General features: G+C 47.3%; 1 protein-coding gene across 5 annotated transcripts in view; it reads left to right on the top strand.

Moving 5' to 3' along the window:
* Positions 1-20449, top strand: part of LOC116940972 (serine/threonine-protein kinase DCLK3-like) — a 51365-nt gene that overhangs the window by 12007 nt on the left and 18909 nt on the right. For 4 of the 5 annotated variants that reach the window (XM_032951436.2, XM_032951440.2, XM_032951438.2 and 1 more), the window contains one exon: positions 18159-20101. In XM_032951436.2, coding sequence (XP_032807327.2) covers positions 18159-20101 — 1943 coding nt within the window. Of the gene's footprint in view, positions 1-13560; positions 14297-18158; positions 20102-20449 lie in introns of those variants that run through there. The other variant, XM_032951439.2, reaches the window with a different exon arrangement.

Here is a 20449-nt window from a genome sequence, read left to right as displayed (position 1 = left end):
CAGGAAGAGTAGCCATGCGAGAGCAAGATGGAACCATAACACATGACAGGGACAGAATTGCAAAACTAGTGGAGGAATTATTATTTATAGATCTGTAAAATAGTGTAATATGTATACCGCGGGAGCGAGTATTTTTTAGACAATGATAATTATTCCAGATGTCACTCTTGAAGAAGTGTGCACTGACCTCCTGAGTATGATTAAAAAATGGAAAGCTCCCAGACAACAGAGACGAACTGTGGACATCATCAATAACTGTGGAATAGACGCCTCAGTAATGATTCTGTTGACAAAAGGAGACAATCCGATTTGATGAATTCATAGTCTATTACTCTTTGGTTCTTTCGGTAAAGTCACGTAGAAATAAACTAAATAATAATAGAATACGACGTTTCGATTGCAACACAAACAACCATCATCAGGTACAAATGAATGAGAAAACAAACATAGTAACCTCAGCAAAGATGAGCGTTTTGAATTATATAAATTAAAAAAGAGGGATGACATTGTCATCCTCTCAGCCGACAAGGGCAATGCCACTGTCATCATGGATAAAATAGAATATAACAACAAAATTCAAGAATTACTCAACGATGGCAGCTATACAAAAATAAAAAAGAGATCCCACCAACAGCCTCGTCATACAAACCAACAAAATCATTTCTGATTCAACTGCATTAATTGATCAAACCAAAGAGTTCTCGTTGAAACCTTCTGCTGCCAGGCCACCAAGATTATACGGCTTACCAAAAATACATAAAGTAGATACACCCCTTCGTCCCATTGTCTCTAATATCAACTCCCCCACCTACAAACTGGCTCGTTTTCTGTCTGAAATCCTGCGGCCTTTCACTGGAAAAAACATCTCTGCGGTACAAAATTCTACTCACCTGGTATCGACAATCAAGGGCATTTCACTGCCCCCAGACGACCTGCTTGTCAGTTTTGATGTAGTTTCCTTATTCACCAAAGTTCCTGTACCTGACACCATCGCAATCATTGAAGACTTGGTTCATAAAGGACTAAACACTGAGGTAGCGCCCCTGGTGAGACACTGCTTAACCAATACATACCTCACTTGGAATGGAACTTTCTACAAACAAACTGAGGGAACCCCAATGGGCTCCCCCCTATCTCCGGTTGTAGCCAACATTTTCATGGAGAAATTTGAGACTGACGCCATCCAGACTGCTGCTCTGCGCCCAACCTTATGGAAGAGGTACGTGGATGACACTTTTGTCATCTGGCCACATGGCCGGCCTGCTCTAGACCAATTCCTCGACCACATCAATTCCATACACCTAGCCATCAGATTTACTATGGAAGTCGAAAAAGATGGCAAGCTACCTTTTTTGGATGTCCTAATAAAAAAAAGAGACCTGATGGTTCAATGAGCCACTCTGTCTACAGGAAAGCTACCCATACGGATGCTTACCTGAAACCGGATTCCCACCACCATCTATCCCAGAAGAATTCCCTCATCAAGACTCTGCACCATAGAGTCCAATGCATATCCGACCAGGAACACATAGCCAGTGAACTCAAGCACGTACACCAAGCTCTTAAGGCTAATGGTTACTCCGACTACACAATCCGCAAAGATATCACTCCAACCATGAAGAAGGACCATCTTGAGGAGCCTTTCAAAACCATCCCTTTACCCTACATTGTGGGGATCACAAAAAAGATCTCCAAAATCTTGAATAAACACAAGATCCAGGTCCGATTCAACACATTACATTAAATCCGTGATCTGGTTTCGTCTGTAAAAGATGTGATTCCGGAAAGACAAACTAAGTTGTCTCTGTGGTAGTAGTTACATTGGAGAAACCAAACGACATGTCTCGGACCGCATTCGTGAACACAAAGCAGACCTAAAACACGGTAGGACCAACACCTCGGCCGTGGCAGATCATTGTTATAATTCAGTAGTTTCACATGACATTGACTTCTCCAAGACAGAGGTTCTTTGCAAGCCATCTGGCTACCATGAGAGATTCGTTCATGAGGCTATCCACATATACAAACACAGAGACAATTTCAACCGAGAAGATGGATTCTGGCTTAGCAATCATTGGAAGGATTTGATAAACCATTTCGGGTCTTAATTGATTGTTCACGCTTACGGTGGCTTTCAGACCGCACCCATAATTTTCGTCTCCCCCCTCCTCTTTTCCGAACATAGATGGACTCGTCCATCTGAACAAACTGTCAAATCGCTCTCAGTGGTGCTAACGTTAAAAAAGCGCCACTTTTTAAAATTTTCCTGCTGTGCTTTTCACACCTGATGATGATTGCTTGTGTTGCAGTCGAAACGTCCTGAGAATTTTATTTTTTATATTTTTATTATTTTATTGTTTCCCTTCTACGTGACTTTACCAAAAGAACCAAGAATATATAAACATAGTAAACTTGGAAATATAATACAATACAACACAGAGAGTCGGCCAACAAAACATTAAACACCCCACCTGGTCGATTGCGTTCTTCCAAAGATTGCTCAATTTGAGAGAGAGACGAAACATAGACACGGAGACACACAGACAGACACACAAGCAGAGCGAGAGACTCACACAGAGACAAACAGAGAGAGAGACACACACAGAGGCACACAGAAAGACAACGTCTCTGTGTCGAGGCCTTAAATAGAGAGGTGAGGGGGGGGGGGGCAGATGGGGGAGTTGTGTGGAATTCCTGCCTGTGGCGAACGGAGGAGAGAATGGACTTATAAACAATCACGGTAGAAAGCAAATTTAGTAAAATTAGGAAGTGTAATGCAATATCTGTCTGTGTGTCTCCGTGTCTATGTTTTGTCTCTCTCTCAAATGTAGCAATCTTTGGAAGAACGTAATAAACCAGGTGGGGTGTTGACTGTTTTGTTGGCCGACTCTCTGTGTTGTATTGTATTATATTTCCAAGTGCACTATGTTTGTTTTCTCATTAATTTGTACCTGATGATGGTTGCTTGTGTTGCAATCGAAACGTCGTATCCTATTATTACTTAATTTAATTTCTTTCTTTTTACGTGACTTTACCGAAAGAACCAAAGAGTAATTCCTGCAGTCACGAAAGCTTCGAATCTAGTTTAATAGCCTACTGTCACTTGTATGTCAATTGTTCGCCAATGCACAATTTACCAATCGGCCATGTGAAAAAAAAATTGATTTAGAATTAAAAAAACCAATTCAACTCCGGAGCACATAGTACTATCCATCATATGTGAGATCAGACAAATGAATGTTTAATACCATTTTGGCTGGCTGCTTGTTCGACGATGAAAATACATTTAACGAAAAGAAAACTGACGCACAATCATCCAATTTCTGTCTTAAACCAAGGCCTTAAGAATACAAGACTGAAATACAAGAATGATCAAAATTCATTTACCGTACAATAATGGAACAACTACACTCAGATTGCATGCAGTAAGTAACAAAATACAGATCAGGAGAGGAGTCGGGCAAGGAGAGGAGATCCACTCTCACTTAGGCCAGTCACAGCAACATCGGAAGATATCTTCCAAAAGTAAGCCACTGCACACGGTGTGCATCTGCTGGCTCGTGATTAAAAGAAGTCTGTGGCGTCAAGGTCATGAGCACCGGATTTGAGAAACACTGGTTAAGAAAATATACTAAACTATAAACGATTTTTATTTTACCAGGTACGGACGACTGAGCTATATGGCTGTCTTCAGAAGCGCCCTGGACACAAATGATTGCCCAATAAAGTGGCTTATCACGTGGAAATTTATAGCAGCCAAATATTCGAAGCGCATGTTTCTAAATCTGGAGGGGAAAACCGGAGCACCCGGAGAAAAATCCTCGCGGTCACGGGGAGAGCATGCAGACTCCAAATACACAGGCATCAGCGTCGGGATCGAACACCACGACCTCCTGTATACCAGGCGAGGTAGTTAACATCTCCTAGCCACCGTGGTGCCCCAATAACAACGCAACATGGAGAGGCACGAATGCTGTCGGCGGTTTCCGGTGACAATTGCCCTCGTGTATCACGGCGGTCTTCCATTCTAAAAAAAAACGACGTTTGTATTGATCCTGGCCTCTGTTGAAACGCGTGTGTGTTTACCTCCACGAATGCGGGTCAATTAATAAACCCAGCATGGCCAGTTCGATATATATATACCCCTCTCCACAGATATGGCATGCTTGCACCATTTGCAGTGGGGACATACAGGATAATCAAATTGTCATCATGTGCACGAGAATGTGGGTTTAATGTTTCTCTCTTCAGTGCAATTGTATGCAGCCTGTGACCGAATCAACAAGAATGCATCCGATCTCGACAGATCTCCGATGTTTAGCGGGGTTGAGCCTGCATGGGCGACTGCTCTGCGTAGCAGGTGCTATAGGATGCGGGGCTACGCAGTGCGGGGAGCGGTAGTGGAGTGGTTAGCGCGCTGCACTACGAACCCGGCCCTCCCGGGGTCGATTCCCCACTCGCGGCTAACACCAATGGCGATTATCTGAATCGGTCCTGGGTGGTCTCCCCTAGGTCAACTCAGCCTCAAATGAGTACCGGGTGTGGTGTGTAAATATCGCCACGAGGGAGACAAAGGCGGTGGGGCATGATACTGGCGACCCATCCACTCGTGTGCTATGCTGGCCTTCATAGGTGATCGCTAACAGCACTTGCCCCAACCGTTTTTTTTTAAGCCATAGGGGAGTCTTTGTCTTTGGGGCTATGTAGTTGGGCTACGTTGTGGGCAGCGGAGAGAGAAGCAGAGAGGGCAGTGCAGAAACATATATTGTTGCACTGCACTCTGTATCCACGTCTATGCTCCTCGCCTTTCACCAACCCGCACCAGACCACCAAGGAGAAGTACGGTCAACTAACACTCCCACGGCCAGCACGGCGTGGGGAGGCACTCATCCAGCAGTGGATCGACAGTGAGCTGTTACGTGTGCGCGGCAATGGTACGCATCGGTCACTCTTCTGCCTGAGCATGGGGCGCGATTGCATTCAAACTCAAGAGGCGCCACCCGGCGTTGCCCGTACCACTGAGATTTGTCACCTCCACAGTGGAATAGGCAAAGGCATTAGTCACACGAACCTGTCATGTCCAACCTCCCCAGGTCCCTTATGATGTGATATCAGACAGGTCTCTCTCTCTACCTGTCCCTTCGTTGTACACTGAAACACATCACCACTGTGCTTTTCGAATGGCCTCGCACCAGCTGTTCTCATACCTCGTGTCCATCATTTTCAGAGACTCCACGGTCGGGCTTATCCTTTTTGACGTGGACAACAGCTGTGCGTCCAGAACAAAGTCACGGGGGCTTTGCCTCCATCACCGCAGGAGCCCCAACAGACACCGTCATCTGCCACGATAGAGCACGGGGGTGGACTGACACTCGGAGGGCACATGGTGGACTGAGACACCCAATGTCACCCGGTGTCACCGAGTTCATCAGGCCACCTCGTGCACGGCTCTCGTTGACCCTGCCTCTCACTCTCTCTCTCTCTCGCTCATCACTCTCCTTCACTCGCTCTCGTTTTTGGACACTAATTGCCCAAACGAATTCTATAATCAGCGTCAGTCCGCCGTGCACTCTACTCGCGGTGACTTTGAACCGAAGCTGTCTTTTGGAGGCTTTCCAGGCATAGGTTTGTGTTCGGATGCAAAGTGGATAAATTGGTCATTGAGTTTGAGAGGGTGTAAGGCCTGAGCTGTTAGTTCAAGACACCCGCCGCCTCGGTGTTACACATGTTTGTGTTACACATGTTCGTGTTACACACATGTTAGTGTTACACATGTTCGTGTTACACATGCGAATAACCCAGCGCGTGTCGCGCACGCACATATCCCACATGGCCCGATATCAACATCGCCGTCTGTTAAGTCAACTTCTAACGAGATTGTAATACACCAGGAAAGTTGTATTTATATACTGTGTATGTATTGTGTGTGGTTTTACTGTGTATGTACTGTGTGTATATACTGTGTATGTATTGTGTGTGTCTATATACTGTGTATGTATTGTGTGTGTGTATATATATACACTGTGTATATATTGTGTGTGTATATATACTGTTTATGTATTTTGTATATATACTGTGTATGTATTGTGTGTATATATACTGTGTATGTATATTGTGTATGTCAGTGCGGGCTAGGAAAGTGAACAAAAGCGAGATTACACACGGGACGTCCATGGAGGGGGTGTTCACGGAAAACAGTGTGAGTTTATGTAGCAAGCAAAAGATTGTCTCTCACTCAGCCGACAAAGGACATTACACAGGTCAGGCTCCATTTACAATTTTCATGTTCGCAGTATATCACGCGAAGAGTCCGTGCCAGTTTGGTATGTTTGGAGGACATCACCCACGGAGAACGCGTTCACTCTGGTTACACTGGAACGCAGCCACTGCATATGCGAGAGTGTACATATTCTTTGTGTGCGTGCGTAGTGTGATTGACATGAAAACAAATTAGAAGGGGAAAAAGAGCTTTAAATCTTTTTGGATAAGTTTAAAAAAAAACTAAATCAAGCACTTGCACGAATTATGTAACGCTTTCCAACATGTGATTTACCCTCAGAAGTATTCAATTAGCCGTACAGAAGCTGACGGGTAGCTGTCGGAGCACAACGTGCTTGTATATTCTGACGGATGCTTGTCGGTGTCAGGACAAAATGCGTGTGCCTGTTTGCGCATCCTGTAGTCGTTTTTGCCCCGGTTTGAGTTTCCAAGTTTTGGGCGACCCTTTGATGAATGTGGCCAGATTTCAACAGGGTAAGTTTCTTATAGTAACGCAACTTTATAATTCAGGTGCGTTCATACTGGACGAAAGGTATAGTGCCTCCCGTTACAGATGCACGGGCAGAGGTAATGCATGAACGCTTTTAACCTCAGTTGGAAATGGTGAACATTTTATAAAAATCTCTAAACCACATTACACCATACCGGGTGCCAAAATAGATTTATTTCTCACTCAACTATTTTCCACAATTCTGCTAGGCTAGCTTGGAGAATGGATTATCAGCGTAAGGCACTATCACGAAACTAGAAGGTATAACATACTCATGGATATTATATCATCTGATGAGCATGATTGGCTACGTACGGTGCGAAAAAAGTTCAACATACGTACCTTCATTATAGCCGCCTATATTCCTATAATCTTGTGATATCGCAGTATCATGAGGACAAAAATAAGGTGATATGGCATGGCATCATCATGCCTGGAACAGTGATCCCAGATTACTCTGGCTGAAATGCAAGTACGAAGCGTCCATCATCATTGTTCATGATCTAGAAGATAACATTTCCATCACATTTGTAAAGATGAAGAAATGCATTGAGGCAAGAGTTGTTTTAAAGATGTTTTCTCAAAATTCAGTCACCCATTCCTCATAGGAGATGGTCTACGTGGACCCAGGCTGGCACCAGTGGCTGATCCACTACTTGGTGACCAGCCAGTTGTCATATTCTTTGGGTCTTTCAGTAAAGTCACGTAGATTGGTTCAAAGAAAATAACAAAAAAAACTACGACGTTTCGATACATGTGGGAGGAAACCGGACCACCTGGAGAAAACCCACAACTGCGAGGGGCCAACACTTCCTTCCCATACAGATGGAAACAGATGACGATTAGTCCGATGGCCGTGATGCTTTTTGCTGTTATGGCACCTCCAAGCCCACGGGAAGGGAGTATCATACTTGTGTGATCCACCAACCCTGCCTCCACAGTGCTGGATCATAGGGCGCGTGTAGCGCATAGCAGCGAACGGGACACACTTTTATTTTATTTTCCCAAATTCACGTGGTCACACTGCACAACGCAGCCGTTGTTGTGATCGCTCACAGCAGCGCAGGTCATGTGGAAGAATTGCGGTTGGGTGGGATGAAGGAACCTGCTGAGCATGACGCCCGAGAGCGGCTCAAGGAGACTGTGACTGCTTTGCTCGCGTTCTCTGCCTCCTTGTTCTGGTTTTCTTTCGTTCCCCTTGTGGTTTTTTTTTCCACAAGGGGCGACTCATCAGTAGAGAATCACGGCTTCAATGCTGCTGGATTTGGAATTGGCAATAGTGCCCTATATATACAGTGAGGGAAAAAAGTATTTGATCCCCTGCTGATTTTGTACGTTTGCCCACTGACAAAGATATGATCAGTCTATAATTTTAATGGTAGGTTTATTTGAACAGTGAGAGACAGAATAACAACAACAAAAAATCCAGTAAAACGCATGTCAAAATTTTTATGAATTGATTTGCATTTTATTGAGGGAAATAAGTATTTGACCCCTCTGCAAAACATGACTTAGTACTTGGTGGCAAAACCCTTGTTGGCAATCACAGAGGTCAGACGTTTCTTGTAGTTGGCCACCAGGTTTGCACACATCTCAGGAGGGAGTTTGTCCCACTCCTCTTTGCAGATCTTCTCCAAGTCATTAAGGTTTCGAGGCTGACGTTTGGCAATTCGAACCTTCAGCTCCCTCCACAGATTTTCTATAAGATTAAGGTCTGGAGACTGGCTAGGCCACTCCAGGACCTTAATGTGCTTCTTCTTGAGCCACTCCTTTGTCGCCTTGACCGTGTGTTTTGGGTCATTGTCATGCTGGAATACCCATCCACGACCCATTTTCAATGCCCTGGCTGAGGGAAGGAGGTTCTCACCCAAGATATGACGGTACATGGCCCCGTCCATCGTCCCTTTGATGCGGTGAAGTTGTCCTGTCCCCTTAGCAGAAAAACACCCCCAAAGCATAATGTTTCCACCTCCATGTTTGAAGGTGGGGATGGTGTTCTTGGGGTCATAGGCACCATTCCTCCTCCTCCAAACACGGCGAGTTGAGTTGATGCCAAAGACACTTTCACCCAGTTGTCCTCTGAATCATTCAGATGTTCATTGGCAAACTTCAGACGGGCAAGTATATGTGCTTTCTGAGCAGGGGGACCTTGCGGGTGCTGCAGGATTTCGGTCCTTCATGGCGTAGTGTGTTACCAATTGTTTTCTTGGTGACTATGGTCCCAGCTGCCTTGAGATAATTGACAAGATCCTCAAGTGTAGTTCTGGGCTGATTCCTCACCGTTCTCATGATCATTGCAACTCCATGAGGTGAGATCTTGCATGGAGCCCAAGGCCGAGGGAGATTGACAGTTATTTTGTGTTTCTTCCATTTGCGAATAATCGCACCAACTGTTGTCACCTTCTCACCAAGCTGCTTGGCAATGGCCTCGTAGCCCATTTCATCCTTGTGTAGGTCTACAATCTTGTCCCTGACATCCTTGGAGAGCTCTTTGGTCTTGACCATGGTGGAGAGTTTGGAATCTGATTGATTGCTTCTGTGGACAGGTGTCTTTTATACAGGTAACAAGCTGAGATTAGGAGCACTCCTTTAAGAGTGTGCTCCTAATCTAAGCTCGTTACCTGTATAAAAGACACCTGGGAGCCAGAAATCTTTCTGATTGAGAGGGGGTCAAATAGTTATTTCCCTCATTAAAATGCAAATAAATGTATAAAATTTTTGACATGCGTTTTTCTGGATTTTTTGTTGTTGTTATTCTGTCTCTCACTGTTCAAATAAACCTACCATTCAAATTATAGACTGATCATTTCTTTGTCAGTCGGCAAACGTACAAAATCAGCAGGGGATCAAATACTTTTTTCCCTCACTGTACACACACACTGCGTTTATCCACCTAGATTTCTGTCTTCCTCTATGTCATTCTCTCTCTTGTTAGCCACTATCAATGATTGGTACAAACCCTGCCCTATATTCTCCTAAATCCTGTACTGATGCGTCTCTAATCGACCTGGTTTTCAATGCAAAAGCAAAGCAGGAGGAGTGCGCGATCTATATTTGAGTCTGTTTTAGCTTCTCTCTCACACTCAAGATCAACAGAGCCTTTGATGATGTCATCACCGGTGGTGACTCATTAATTTGAATTAGAGAGCCAGGCGCGCGGCATAGAGGGCATTACATCAGCAGCTCTGTGCGCCTGTGGACGAGGAGCGGCACAATTTATGGGTCCTGCTTCGTGAAATTTTTAAAACCGCTCAATGGAATCCAGGGCCCCTTCCCTGCACGTTACAATCCAGGTCAATTCATTGATAGATACCCCAATGCTGTTGGTTAATATCGGTCTGGAAGGCCAATAAATAGGCTGGACTAAAATATAAAAAAACGGTATTTTCGTATGTGGATACACAGAATGGTGTTCTGCTTATACAATATGAGGGAGACATTCTTGATAAAAAAATGTATTTTATTTCAAAGTCTTCGAGATGACTTCCACCAGTCTCTCTCAATTCACTTATTCACAACAGTCTCCCGGTACACTTTGTCCAATGTAGCCCCGGGGATCTAATTTGCTAACAACCTTCAGTGATTCGTACGTAGGTCATTCATATGTCAGTGGGTTATCTACAAAAGGATCACCATGTGCACAGAGTAAACACTCAGCGATGTGTTACGAAGGTCAGCGTTTCGTGATCGCCGGGTGGATTTTCGAATGCACTCCTTGAGTACATCTCAAGGACATTGGCGCTCAGGGAGAGATGAGAGGGTGCCCGAGATGTGGCTCATTGTTTTGCGCGGACTTTCAGCGGCCGGTCACTTGGGTGGCACTTGGGGGCCAGGAGGACGCTACGAAAAGCCCCCTCAGCTGGTGTTTGGAGATGGCTTGAGAGGGTACCTGTGAAGCCGCGTGTGGTGGAATGCGGAGTCGGGTTGCCATGGGGTCTCCCGACAACACGCGTGTACAACCACAACAACATCATCGACGAGCAATTCTGCTGCTCAAGGGGCACATTCCTTCAAGGAATTACAATAACAAAATTTGAATTTATTTACTTGGAAAAAAAGCCTCATTTATAGTCTCGAGATTTGTTTTTGTCAAGACGTGTCATGCATAGAGATGTTGGGCAAATTTCTCGTTCGTGCGTATCTGTTTTATCGTTAATAATCATGCGGTTTCTGCACAACCAAACAATGTGCTTGTCAGGAGAAGCAAACCATGCACCATCTACTGAGATGCCCTGCAGCACCACAATTCACTCCTCAAGAATTCACAATGCCAACACCAGAAGCGGTGGCCTGTGCAAAATATTGGGAAAAGACAATAGCGGTTGGACAGGAGACACGATGAAGATCCTTAAAAACAGTAACAGCAGCAACTCAATATGGAACGATGTTGACATCTGCGAACAACTTTGGATTTTTTTGATGAAGTCTAATAGTAATATATAAAAATAAAACCCGGCCTTCTTGGCACTCAGACAATGGGGATGAGTCACAGACCCCCCCAACCGGGTACAATGACTCCTCTACTTACGAACACTCGACTTACGAACATACCTCTGTAACCTACAGTACCTCGTTGGTAAGTAGAAGAGTTTTTGTGCTGTAATAAAATATTTTCTGTTGCAAAGCAGCGCTCTTTTCCGCGAGGTTGACAACAACAGGCGTGCAATTATGCATCGATTCGTTGGTTAAATAAAAAAAATATATATGCGCGATTAATTAATTATTTAATGCAGAGTATTTACTCAGGTTACGTTACGGCTACAAAAGTCGATGCGATGTAGGTATGTGGAACTTCTTTCGCACCGTACACAGACAACCGTGCTAATCGGAGGTGCGAGAAAGTACAACAAACAAAACGGAAAAAAGCAGTTGTAAAGAAATGAGTCTTCAACCTAGTTGATCTAAAATCGCATAGCTTCAGTGGCTTCCTAACATTAGAAGGAAGAGCGTTCCAGACTGTCACAGAAGCGCATTTGAAAGTGCGCGATGTGGTGACCGTCTTTGTTCGATGGTTAAGCCAAAAGCCGCTGCGAGGATGGCCGTAGTTTGTGATGATTTTGTGCTCCTTGACGAGATCAGCAAGGTATCGTGGTTCATTTGTGGCAAGCACAAAGTGGCATACTGCTACAATGAGCACTGAGGCGCTGCTCATCTTTCCTTTGGTGGAAATTCCACGTTCAGATGGCGGGGGCGATTATATCCATAGGACAACCACTGTTTGGTTCTTTATTTCTCGACACGAGAGGGATGATTGGCTGAGCCAACCCTCCAACCAGGTTAGACTTCGCTGAGCCACCGGGCCATTTAGGATTATGCAGCGGGAAACAAAACTAGCGAGACAAAATAATAGAGAAACAATACAAACGAGATAGAACAATGGATAATGAGACGGAACAATAGAGAAACAATACAGTACAAAAATATCAATAAAGCATATTCCGGGTGTGACAATGTATCGATTCACCGATTGCAAAAACATTCTAGAGCACACGATACTTACAAACATCGCGTTACCAGTGTCAAACATTCTGGTTTTTTTACGTTGTATGGTGGGGGAGCGGTGGCGCATGTGATAGGGCGCACTGCGATTTAAATGTGGCTACCTGAGTTCAATAATAATTATCGGCCATCAGCGCCGAGCGATATCTGAACCGTTCCTGGGCACTTCCCTCGTTCACACACTCGCAACAACATCCACACACGTGTCATTAACGCTGCGTGTGGCCTTAATAGCAAACATACGTGATAGGTGACGTTTCGGGCAATAGCCCTTTATTCATACCACATAAATAGGAGAGCCGGCGTGGATAATAAGAATCGAAGACTCCACTTTACCCCATGGGGCCTGATGAAAATTACATTTAAATATGATTGGGAATTAATGAGTTTTTACATTGGTATATGAATAGCTACCTATCCAAATCTATTGAGTAACACACTCCTTTCCTAATAAAACAAAAATGTTGACTTCAAAATAGTAACACGTTGACGACAGCATTGCATGTGGCTAAACAGCGCGGCGAAGCATGGTCAAACAACTCCCATAATCGACGTGATGCTTGGAGGCCTTCATCCAGCAGTGGATTGACAGAGGGATAGTAAATGATTACTTTAATTTACTGCAGTATATACTCTGATGAATGTAATTGATTCACGTGACCAGTCCAACCACAATGTAAAAAAAAGCTAATCAATACGATGCCTTTAATTGAATCAAGTGTATCAACCGCACGTCAATCAGCATGATGTATGGTTTTTTTTCCAAAGGTGATTTATTTAGACGGGCAACAATTGGGCAAGGGACTCCATGACAATACAAGCGCCGTGACACAACCGATAGCAACAGCATCGCGGAGTTCTTCATCCAGCGGTGGATTGACTCATCCAGCAGTGGATTGAGAGTCCCATCCAGCAAGTGGTTGTTTTGACTCATCCAGCAGTGGATTGACTCATCCAGCATGGGATTGAGTGTCCCACCCAGCAAGTGGTTGTTTTGACTCATCCAGCAGTGGATTGACTCATCCAGCATTGGATTGAGTGTCCCATCCAGCAAGTGGTTGTTTTGACTCATCCAGCAGTCGATTTACTAAGACAATCACCACGATCTTTTGCGGCACCAGCGGTGTGCAGACACAATAATGGCTCCGTCCTCTGCGATGTTGTCTTCTGACGAGATGATTTCCTGGCGCGGTGTAGCAGCAGCAGCGGCAAATCATAAAAATAGTAATAAAAAAATCAAGCTGAATTTAAATGTCTCTCGACGAGCGCAAGAAGCCACACCCGCTCGGGGTGTTATTGGTCTCGTCCGCTTGCGGTAGAGCCACGCGTGAGAAGGAAGCAGAAAAAAACCCCAAAGCTCACTCGCGCCTTCCACGAGCTTACAACACACCTACGCTTAACTCAACAGGTTAGAAGACAGGCGGTGAGGCAGGCAGGCGGGCGGGCGGGCAGTCAGTGAGCCAGTCAGTGAGGCGGTTGGTCAAGTCGCCAAGTCAGCTCGACAGACATGCGGTCGGCAAGCCAGTCAACGAGACGGACAGTCGGGCAGTTCGTAGTCAGTGAGACACGCAGACACACAGTCGGTGAGAGAGACCGACGGTGAGACGTGACAGACACGGGAGAAGCTCACGGAATGTCGGAGGAGGACAGCTTTAGCAGCAGCAGCATCACCATCATTAGCTGGACTTACAGCGACACCCGCACGGAAGAGCTGGAGAATTCTGGATGTTCTCACGCAACGGCTGGATGCGATATATTTGCACGCGTCTCGTCTACGCTTGCTGTAGCATAGAGCAGCGTGGTGGTGGTGGCGATTATGATGACGATCGTGCTGGTGATAAAGATATAGCGGCTAGCTTCGAGCTGTATGTAGCGAGGCTGTGTGTGGTTGTGTGTGCTGCCAAGGTCCGCATTTGATATGGCTGCTGTTGTCGCGTGAAGAGCGGTAGGTGTGAATAATGATTCACAGAGTGTATCAGGCGTGTGTCAGCGAAGTCAGCTTCAAGCGCTACATCTGGGGCAAACAGAGTAAGTGATTCACTGATATTTGATATTTCACATCGCGCTCCAACGCATTTCAAAGGCTAACCGAATCAAAAAATATATATGCTGTATACATTTCTGTGCGTATATCTATATACTGTATCCGTGTTGGTGGGTTCTAGCGATCGCAATGCTGGTCGTGTTGCCGTTGACGGGCGCCTTCTGATGCCGTTTGACGTGGATGACGTTTGGGAATCATCGCCTTTAAGTGCCGAGAATTATCAATGCTCGGTGTGGAATTGGCGCGGATGTTTCCCATCGTTTATTCCAAACAAATCGGAGTGGCCGGCCAGGCAAATCGAAACGCGTCGGAGACGGAGGCCCTCCACCGAGGGAGACGGAGCGATAGGAGGGAGCTCGCATGCCTCGCTCGGCGGGATTTCTTCGGAGCGGAACAGCGAGAGATGGTGACGACTTGGGAGGGGTGGGGGGGGTGTCTTCATCCAGCAGTGGATTGATTCTGAACAGATGCAAGGGGGGGGGGGCGAGGGGGTTAACGTATGTATAGGAAATTGAATGCAGTGTTTTTTTTTTGTTTAAAGCGATGCTAGCTGGAGCCAGTATACGCGCGCATACTAGGGGTGCAATGTGTTTAAACAAATAGGAACGCCGGGGAATATGAATGCGGTTTCAGAGACGAGGGCTGCTTGCCGCGCAATTATTATCATCATCATCAGAGGGGAAATAGCTTGAATGCAGAGAGACGGGGGGGAGGGAGCGTTGTGTAGGCGGTGGTGGTGGTGATGTGTGTGTGTTGGCGCTGATGTACCGTCCTTCTTGGGATGGTTCCTTGATTAGCATGATGCCGTCACATCCACATGTAATTTGCAATCACGGGATAATGACATTTTATATATATTTGAACTGCATTGTTTTTTTTATGGGGACAAAAATACGTGACAAAATGAAGCTTTGTGACGCCTTATTTGAGCGGATATAAATGCCAGAACTGCCTAAAGTGTCTTTAATATACATTTATTATTCAGCCCTTTATCAGTCCGCTTCGAGACGCGTTCCTTGGTCATGTAGTTGGAGGGGGGGTTATTTTGGCCACGCTGGTCAGTGCAGATTGTTGAAGTGAGGGGGATGCCCGGACTGGTCTACAATATCACTAGCCACTGATATTAGCCGTGGTCGGAAAGCGAACTCAGCTCGCCAGGTTCCTGGCGTCAGTGCTCTTAACCACTACCGCCACTGCTCCACACCCCCATTGTACCAGTATAATTGTAATTTCAATTGAGAGATTTAATGAGCACGTAATGATTTTACAGTGACGTATGTATACAGCCAGGCAATGAATTGAACCACTTCAAGAGGTCTATTGATCGTGGATTGGGTGGGCCAAACTGTGGGTAACCCACATTTATCCCAGCAGGTCAAGCTGGCTTTGAAATGAGCAGTCAGCCGCTTGTTGTGGCTTAAACAGATTTGTGCAGGGCAGACCAAATGCCCCATCACCGCTGAAGATTGTATAAACCCATTTTCTAACACTCGGATCAAATTGCTCTGTTGTTGATAGCGTTCCCACTTGTCCTGGATTTCCCAGGATCGTCCTCTTGTTTTTTTAGTTAACTGCTCAGGGAAATGTTTAAGTCTTCCCGATAAACTAAGAGTCCCGGGTTTTGTAAGTTGCGTGATACGCAGTTATCCCCTCTTTTGGTATTGTGAGATATTTTTATTCCCTTGATATATCAGAGGTGGCAACCCTTGTTAATGAAACACAGGACAGACCCACATGTGGTTTACCTGTATTACAAATGATGACATCAGCTGATAAGGAAATTAAGAAACCATCTCGTACAAGTGCTGGCTCGGAAGGTATTATTAACCCAGATTATCTAATCTCATACATTTTTATTAGACCAGATAAGGCCCAATGAGCTATATGGCTCTTTTTCAGAAGCGACCTGGCCATAAATTATAGCTCAAGGAAGTGGATTATCACGTGGTAATGTATAGCAGCCAAATACTCTAAACGCATGTTTCTTAATATAGAGGAGAAAACGCCAAAAAATACACGCGCCCACGGGGAGAACATGCAAACACCAAATATACGACCTCCTGGATACCAGGCGAGGTTGTTAACATCTCGTCACCATGGTGCCCAGATCAAATTGCTCTGTTAGAATGGTGCCACAGTCGTTAGCGCACTGCACTGTGAACCCGGCGACCTGAGCTTGATTTCCTGATTTCTGGCCACGGCTGACATCAGTGGCGAGTTACAGCTGAACTGGTCGTGGGTTCCCAACACCATCCTATTTCACCAATTCACTCCGCCCGGCGTGGCGACACAACCCCTACAACCGCCACAGCACGGGGGAAGCCTTTATTCAGCACGGAATCATTGACAAAGGGCTCGGAATAATGATTATTATTATTCAGTAAATACCATGGCAACATTAGTAAATAAAAAAAAACGTATTTATTACATTGTGGAATATTTGATTGCGAAAAATTATGCACATTGGTAAACACACACGTGAACTGCAAATACTGTACATCTCGAGTTATTGTTATGGGGACGTTTGTAGCTGCGACATCTTTTATTTTAACAAAGAATTGAAACAAAATTAATCAAACGTTGCTCGTTAACATTAATCGCTCTTCCTGTGCCAAGCAAGGCTCTCAGTGTGGGCTTTGACTCTAGTCGGGTGCACACGTGCCAACAGAATTACTCAACATTTCACTTCGATTTTATTTTATTTCAGAACAATCGGATGAGGGTTCATACAAAGATCGCCCTATAGCCTTTACAGACTGTAGGGGCAAGTGCTGTTAGCAAGCACCTATGAAGGCCGGCACGGCACACAAGGGGGTGGGTGGCCACCACCAGGTGGCGACGTCTCCCAAGTGGAGATGTTTACTAGACACCGCACCAGGTACTCATTTGAGGTTGAGTCGACCTAGGGCAGATCCAGGTCCGGTTCAGACAATCGTCACTGGTGTTGGCCGTGAGCGGGAATTGAACCCGGGTCGCCGGGTTCGGAGCGTAGCGTGCTTACCGCTGCCCCACCACTCCTCAAGGCTCCCAGTGTGGGCTTTGACTAAAGTCAAATGCACACATGCCAACTAAAGAGTTCTTAACATTTCACTTAGATTTTTTCTTTGATTTCAGAACAATCAGATAATGACTCCAGAGACAAACAATGTTTACAAATCTCATTATCTGCCATGTTAAAGCAAACCGCGAGCGAATTATAGAACCGCATCGCCAAAGACATGACATTTTCTTCGCTGGTGATTTAGATTTCTCCGATTCAAGTCCTTGCTCTCGACTTACCTTCTCTCATCTACTTGTGACGAACTGCCTGCCATTAGAATCGTCATTTGTGTCAATCTTATTCCTATAGTAACTGCTCGTCTTTGTCAAAATTAGTGAATAACTTTACTCATCCTTTTCACTTGGCCTTTTCCAACAATTAATTTCTCACTGATATAATTCATCTGGATATGTGGCCGAAATTTGATTCCCTAAAATTGTAATTATATTGTAAAGAATATAATATCAGCCATGAGGTCTCTATTAATAATAATAATTTATGGTTTTTTGTCCATCCGCTGCAATATGCAGGCCTCCCCACTCCATGTCGGTCATCTAGGTTATCGTTTGACCATACTTCACCACGCTGGTGAGTGTGGGTCGGTGCAGTTGGGGCCCAGGATTGGTTCAGACATCGCTCACCGCTGATGTTACCCATGGCCGGGAATGGAATTCAGGTCTCTGGGTTGCTGGTGCAGTGTGCTCACTAATGCACCACCACTCCTCCTCCTGTATGAAACACGTGAAAACGTTGCGTAGTGCAGATCTGTACTTCCACAATCTCGTGCGTGTGCGTGCGCGTCGTAGGACAGAGATGCCCTCTGGAGGAGCGGTACAGCGACAGCTCCTGTCTCGCCATCGAGAATGGCACCAGCGACACGCGGCGCGCAACCAACGGCATGCGGGCACCGTCTCCCCTGCCGCCCAGCAGCCGCGACACATCCAACGTCAGCCCGTCGTACAGCCCGCCCGAGCGGGCCAGGAAGGGTCACTCCGAGGGACTGCTAATTCGCAGGGCCGACCGCAGTCAGCGCCGCAGTTTCCACGGCCAGTCCGAGAACCAGGCCGCGGTGGTGGCGGCGGCTGCGGCCGCGGCCGCGGCGGCAGCGGCCAGGCCGAAGGTCGTGACCGTGGTCCGGGTTGGCGGCCGCCCCCCGCACCGCCGCATCACCCTGCTGCTGAACCGGCGCTCGGTGCAGAGCTTCGAAGAGTTGGCGGTGGACATCTCGGAGGCGCTGGGGATCCAGCGCGTGCGGCGCCTGTTCACGCTGCGCGGGCGCGAGGCGCGCTCTATCTCAGACTTCTTCCGCGGTGACGACGTGTTCCTGGCCACGCCGGGGAAAGACCCGCCCTCGTCGGAAGACGTACAGAGCATCCTGGAGGAGCTGTTCCCGGAGAATCCGTACGCGCAGCGGCTGGTCGTGCGCGATAGTCCCAAGTCCCAGACGCTTGTCAAGAAGAGCCCCGAGCGACCGCTGAGGCCACGACGCAGGTCGCATGACACGGGGCGCCTCCAGCCCGACGGGGAGTTTGACGACGATGTCAGGACAGAGGTTTCCAGCCCCCGGGGCGCCGTGGCCCAGAGAGATTACGTCGAGAGGCAGAAGGCCAAGGCTAGACAGGAGGAGAGGGACAAAGCGCACCGGTGGGAGCGCGAGCGCTGGGAGAGGGAGCAGAAAGAGGTGGAGCAGAAGCGGCTGGAGAGGCTGAAGGAGGCCACGCGGCAGGAGTCCCCCGAAGGCCTTCACGCCGTGGAGGATGAAAAGAAGCCGGAGAAGCTCTGGGACCTTGACGAGGAGGTGAAGAAGATGGAGAAGAGGAGGGATCAGAAGAGGCGGAAGAAAGAGGAGGAGGAAAGAGAGCAAGAGAGGTCGCTTCTCGAAAGGGAGAGGAGGTGGCAGGAGTCGGAAGAAAAGAAGAGGGAAAGGAGGTATTCTGAGAAGGATCAAGGCAGGAGGACTCTGAATGAGGCTGACGTAGACCGGCACAGGCGGATCGTGATGGACGACCGTGAACGATTGCGACAAGAAGAGGAGGCTCGGAGGAGGAAAGAGGAGGAGCTCAAAATAACGCAGGATGAGCGCAAATTGGAGGGTGACAGGAGACGGCTCGCGGAGAAGGAGAACGGCGCGGAGGAGTACATCAACGGGGACTTCGACAAGAGGGCACAGAGGCAGCAGAGGCAGGAGGAGAGCTCGGCGGACGACCGTGACAGGGCGAGGCCGAAACACAAAAGCAAGGACAGCGAGAGGAGGAGGAAGCAGAAGAAGCCGCCGGCCAACCAGCGGCCCGTCGTGACGCTCAGGGACATCGAGAGCCGCTACGAGATCGGCCGGACCATCGGGGACGGCAACTTCGCCGTGGTCAAGGAGTGCCGGCGGCGCGTCGGCGTCGGCGTCGGCGTCGAGGGCCGCTCGACGCCGCCGGGCGAGTGGGACCTCGCCATGAAGATCGTCGACAAGTCCAAGCTGGCCGGGCGCGAGGAGATGCTGGAGAACGAGGTGACGCTCACGGCGCGCCTGGGCCACCACCCCAACGTGGTGCGCCTGCTCGAGTCGCTGGAGACGCCCAGCCACGCGTACTTGGTGCTGGAGCGTGTGAGCGGCGGGGACCTCTTCGACGCCATCACGGAGAGCGTGCGCTTCACCGAGCGCCACGCCGCCGCCATGGTGGCCGACCTGTGCCGCGCGCTGCAGTACCTGCACGCCAACCTGGTGGTGCACCGCGACGTCAAGCCCGAGAACCTGCTGGTGAGACGACGACGCTTATGACCGTCTTCGTCGTCGTCATCGCCACCGTGGTTATCATCTCACAGGAGGCGGCACGTTTTCGCGTCCGATATCGTGATTCGTAATCGATTATTTTTTTTTTTGGGGCCACGTCGCGTGAGTGAAATGTGTGGTGTACACCCTTCGTCCACCTGACGTGAACGAACGTAGAAAATATCTTACTGCGTCGGCACCACCGGTGTGTTGTTGGAGAACAATACACACAATTATGGCAACTGCCTGGTGATGCTGATTGTAACTGCTGGAGAAACGTCGCACTACCCAATTGTAAAAAAAAATGTTGTATTGCTCTCCAGTGTTACCGGTGTG

This window comes from Petromyzon marinus, chromosome 10 (genome assembly GCF_048934315.1).
Source record: "Petromyzon marinus isolate PM22_M1 ecotype Great Lakes invasive population chromosome 10, UKy_Petmar_22M1.pri1.0, whole genome shotgun sequence".
NCBI classification, from domain to species: Eukaryota; Metazoa; Chordata; class Hyperoartia; order Petromyzontiformes; family Petromyzontidae; genus Petromyzon; species Petromyzon marinus.
This window is presented reverse-complemented; position numbering and strand designations above follow the sequence as displayed.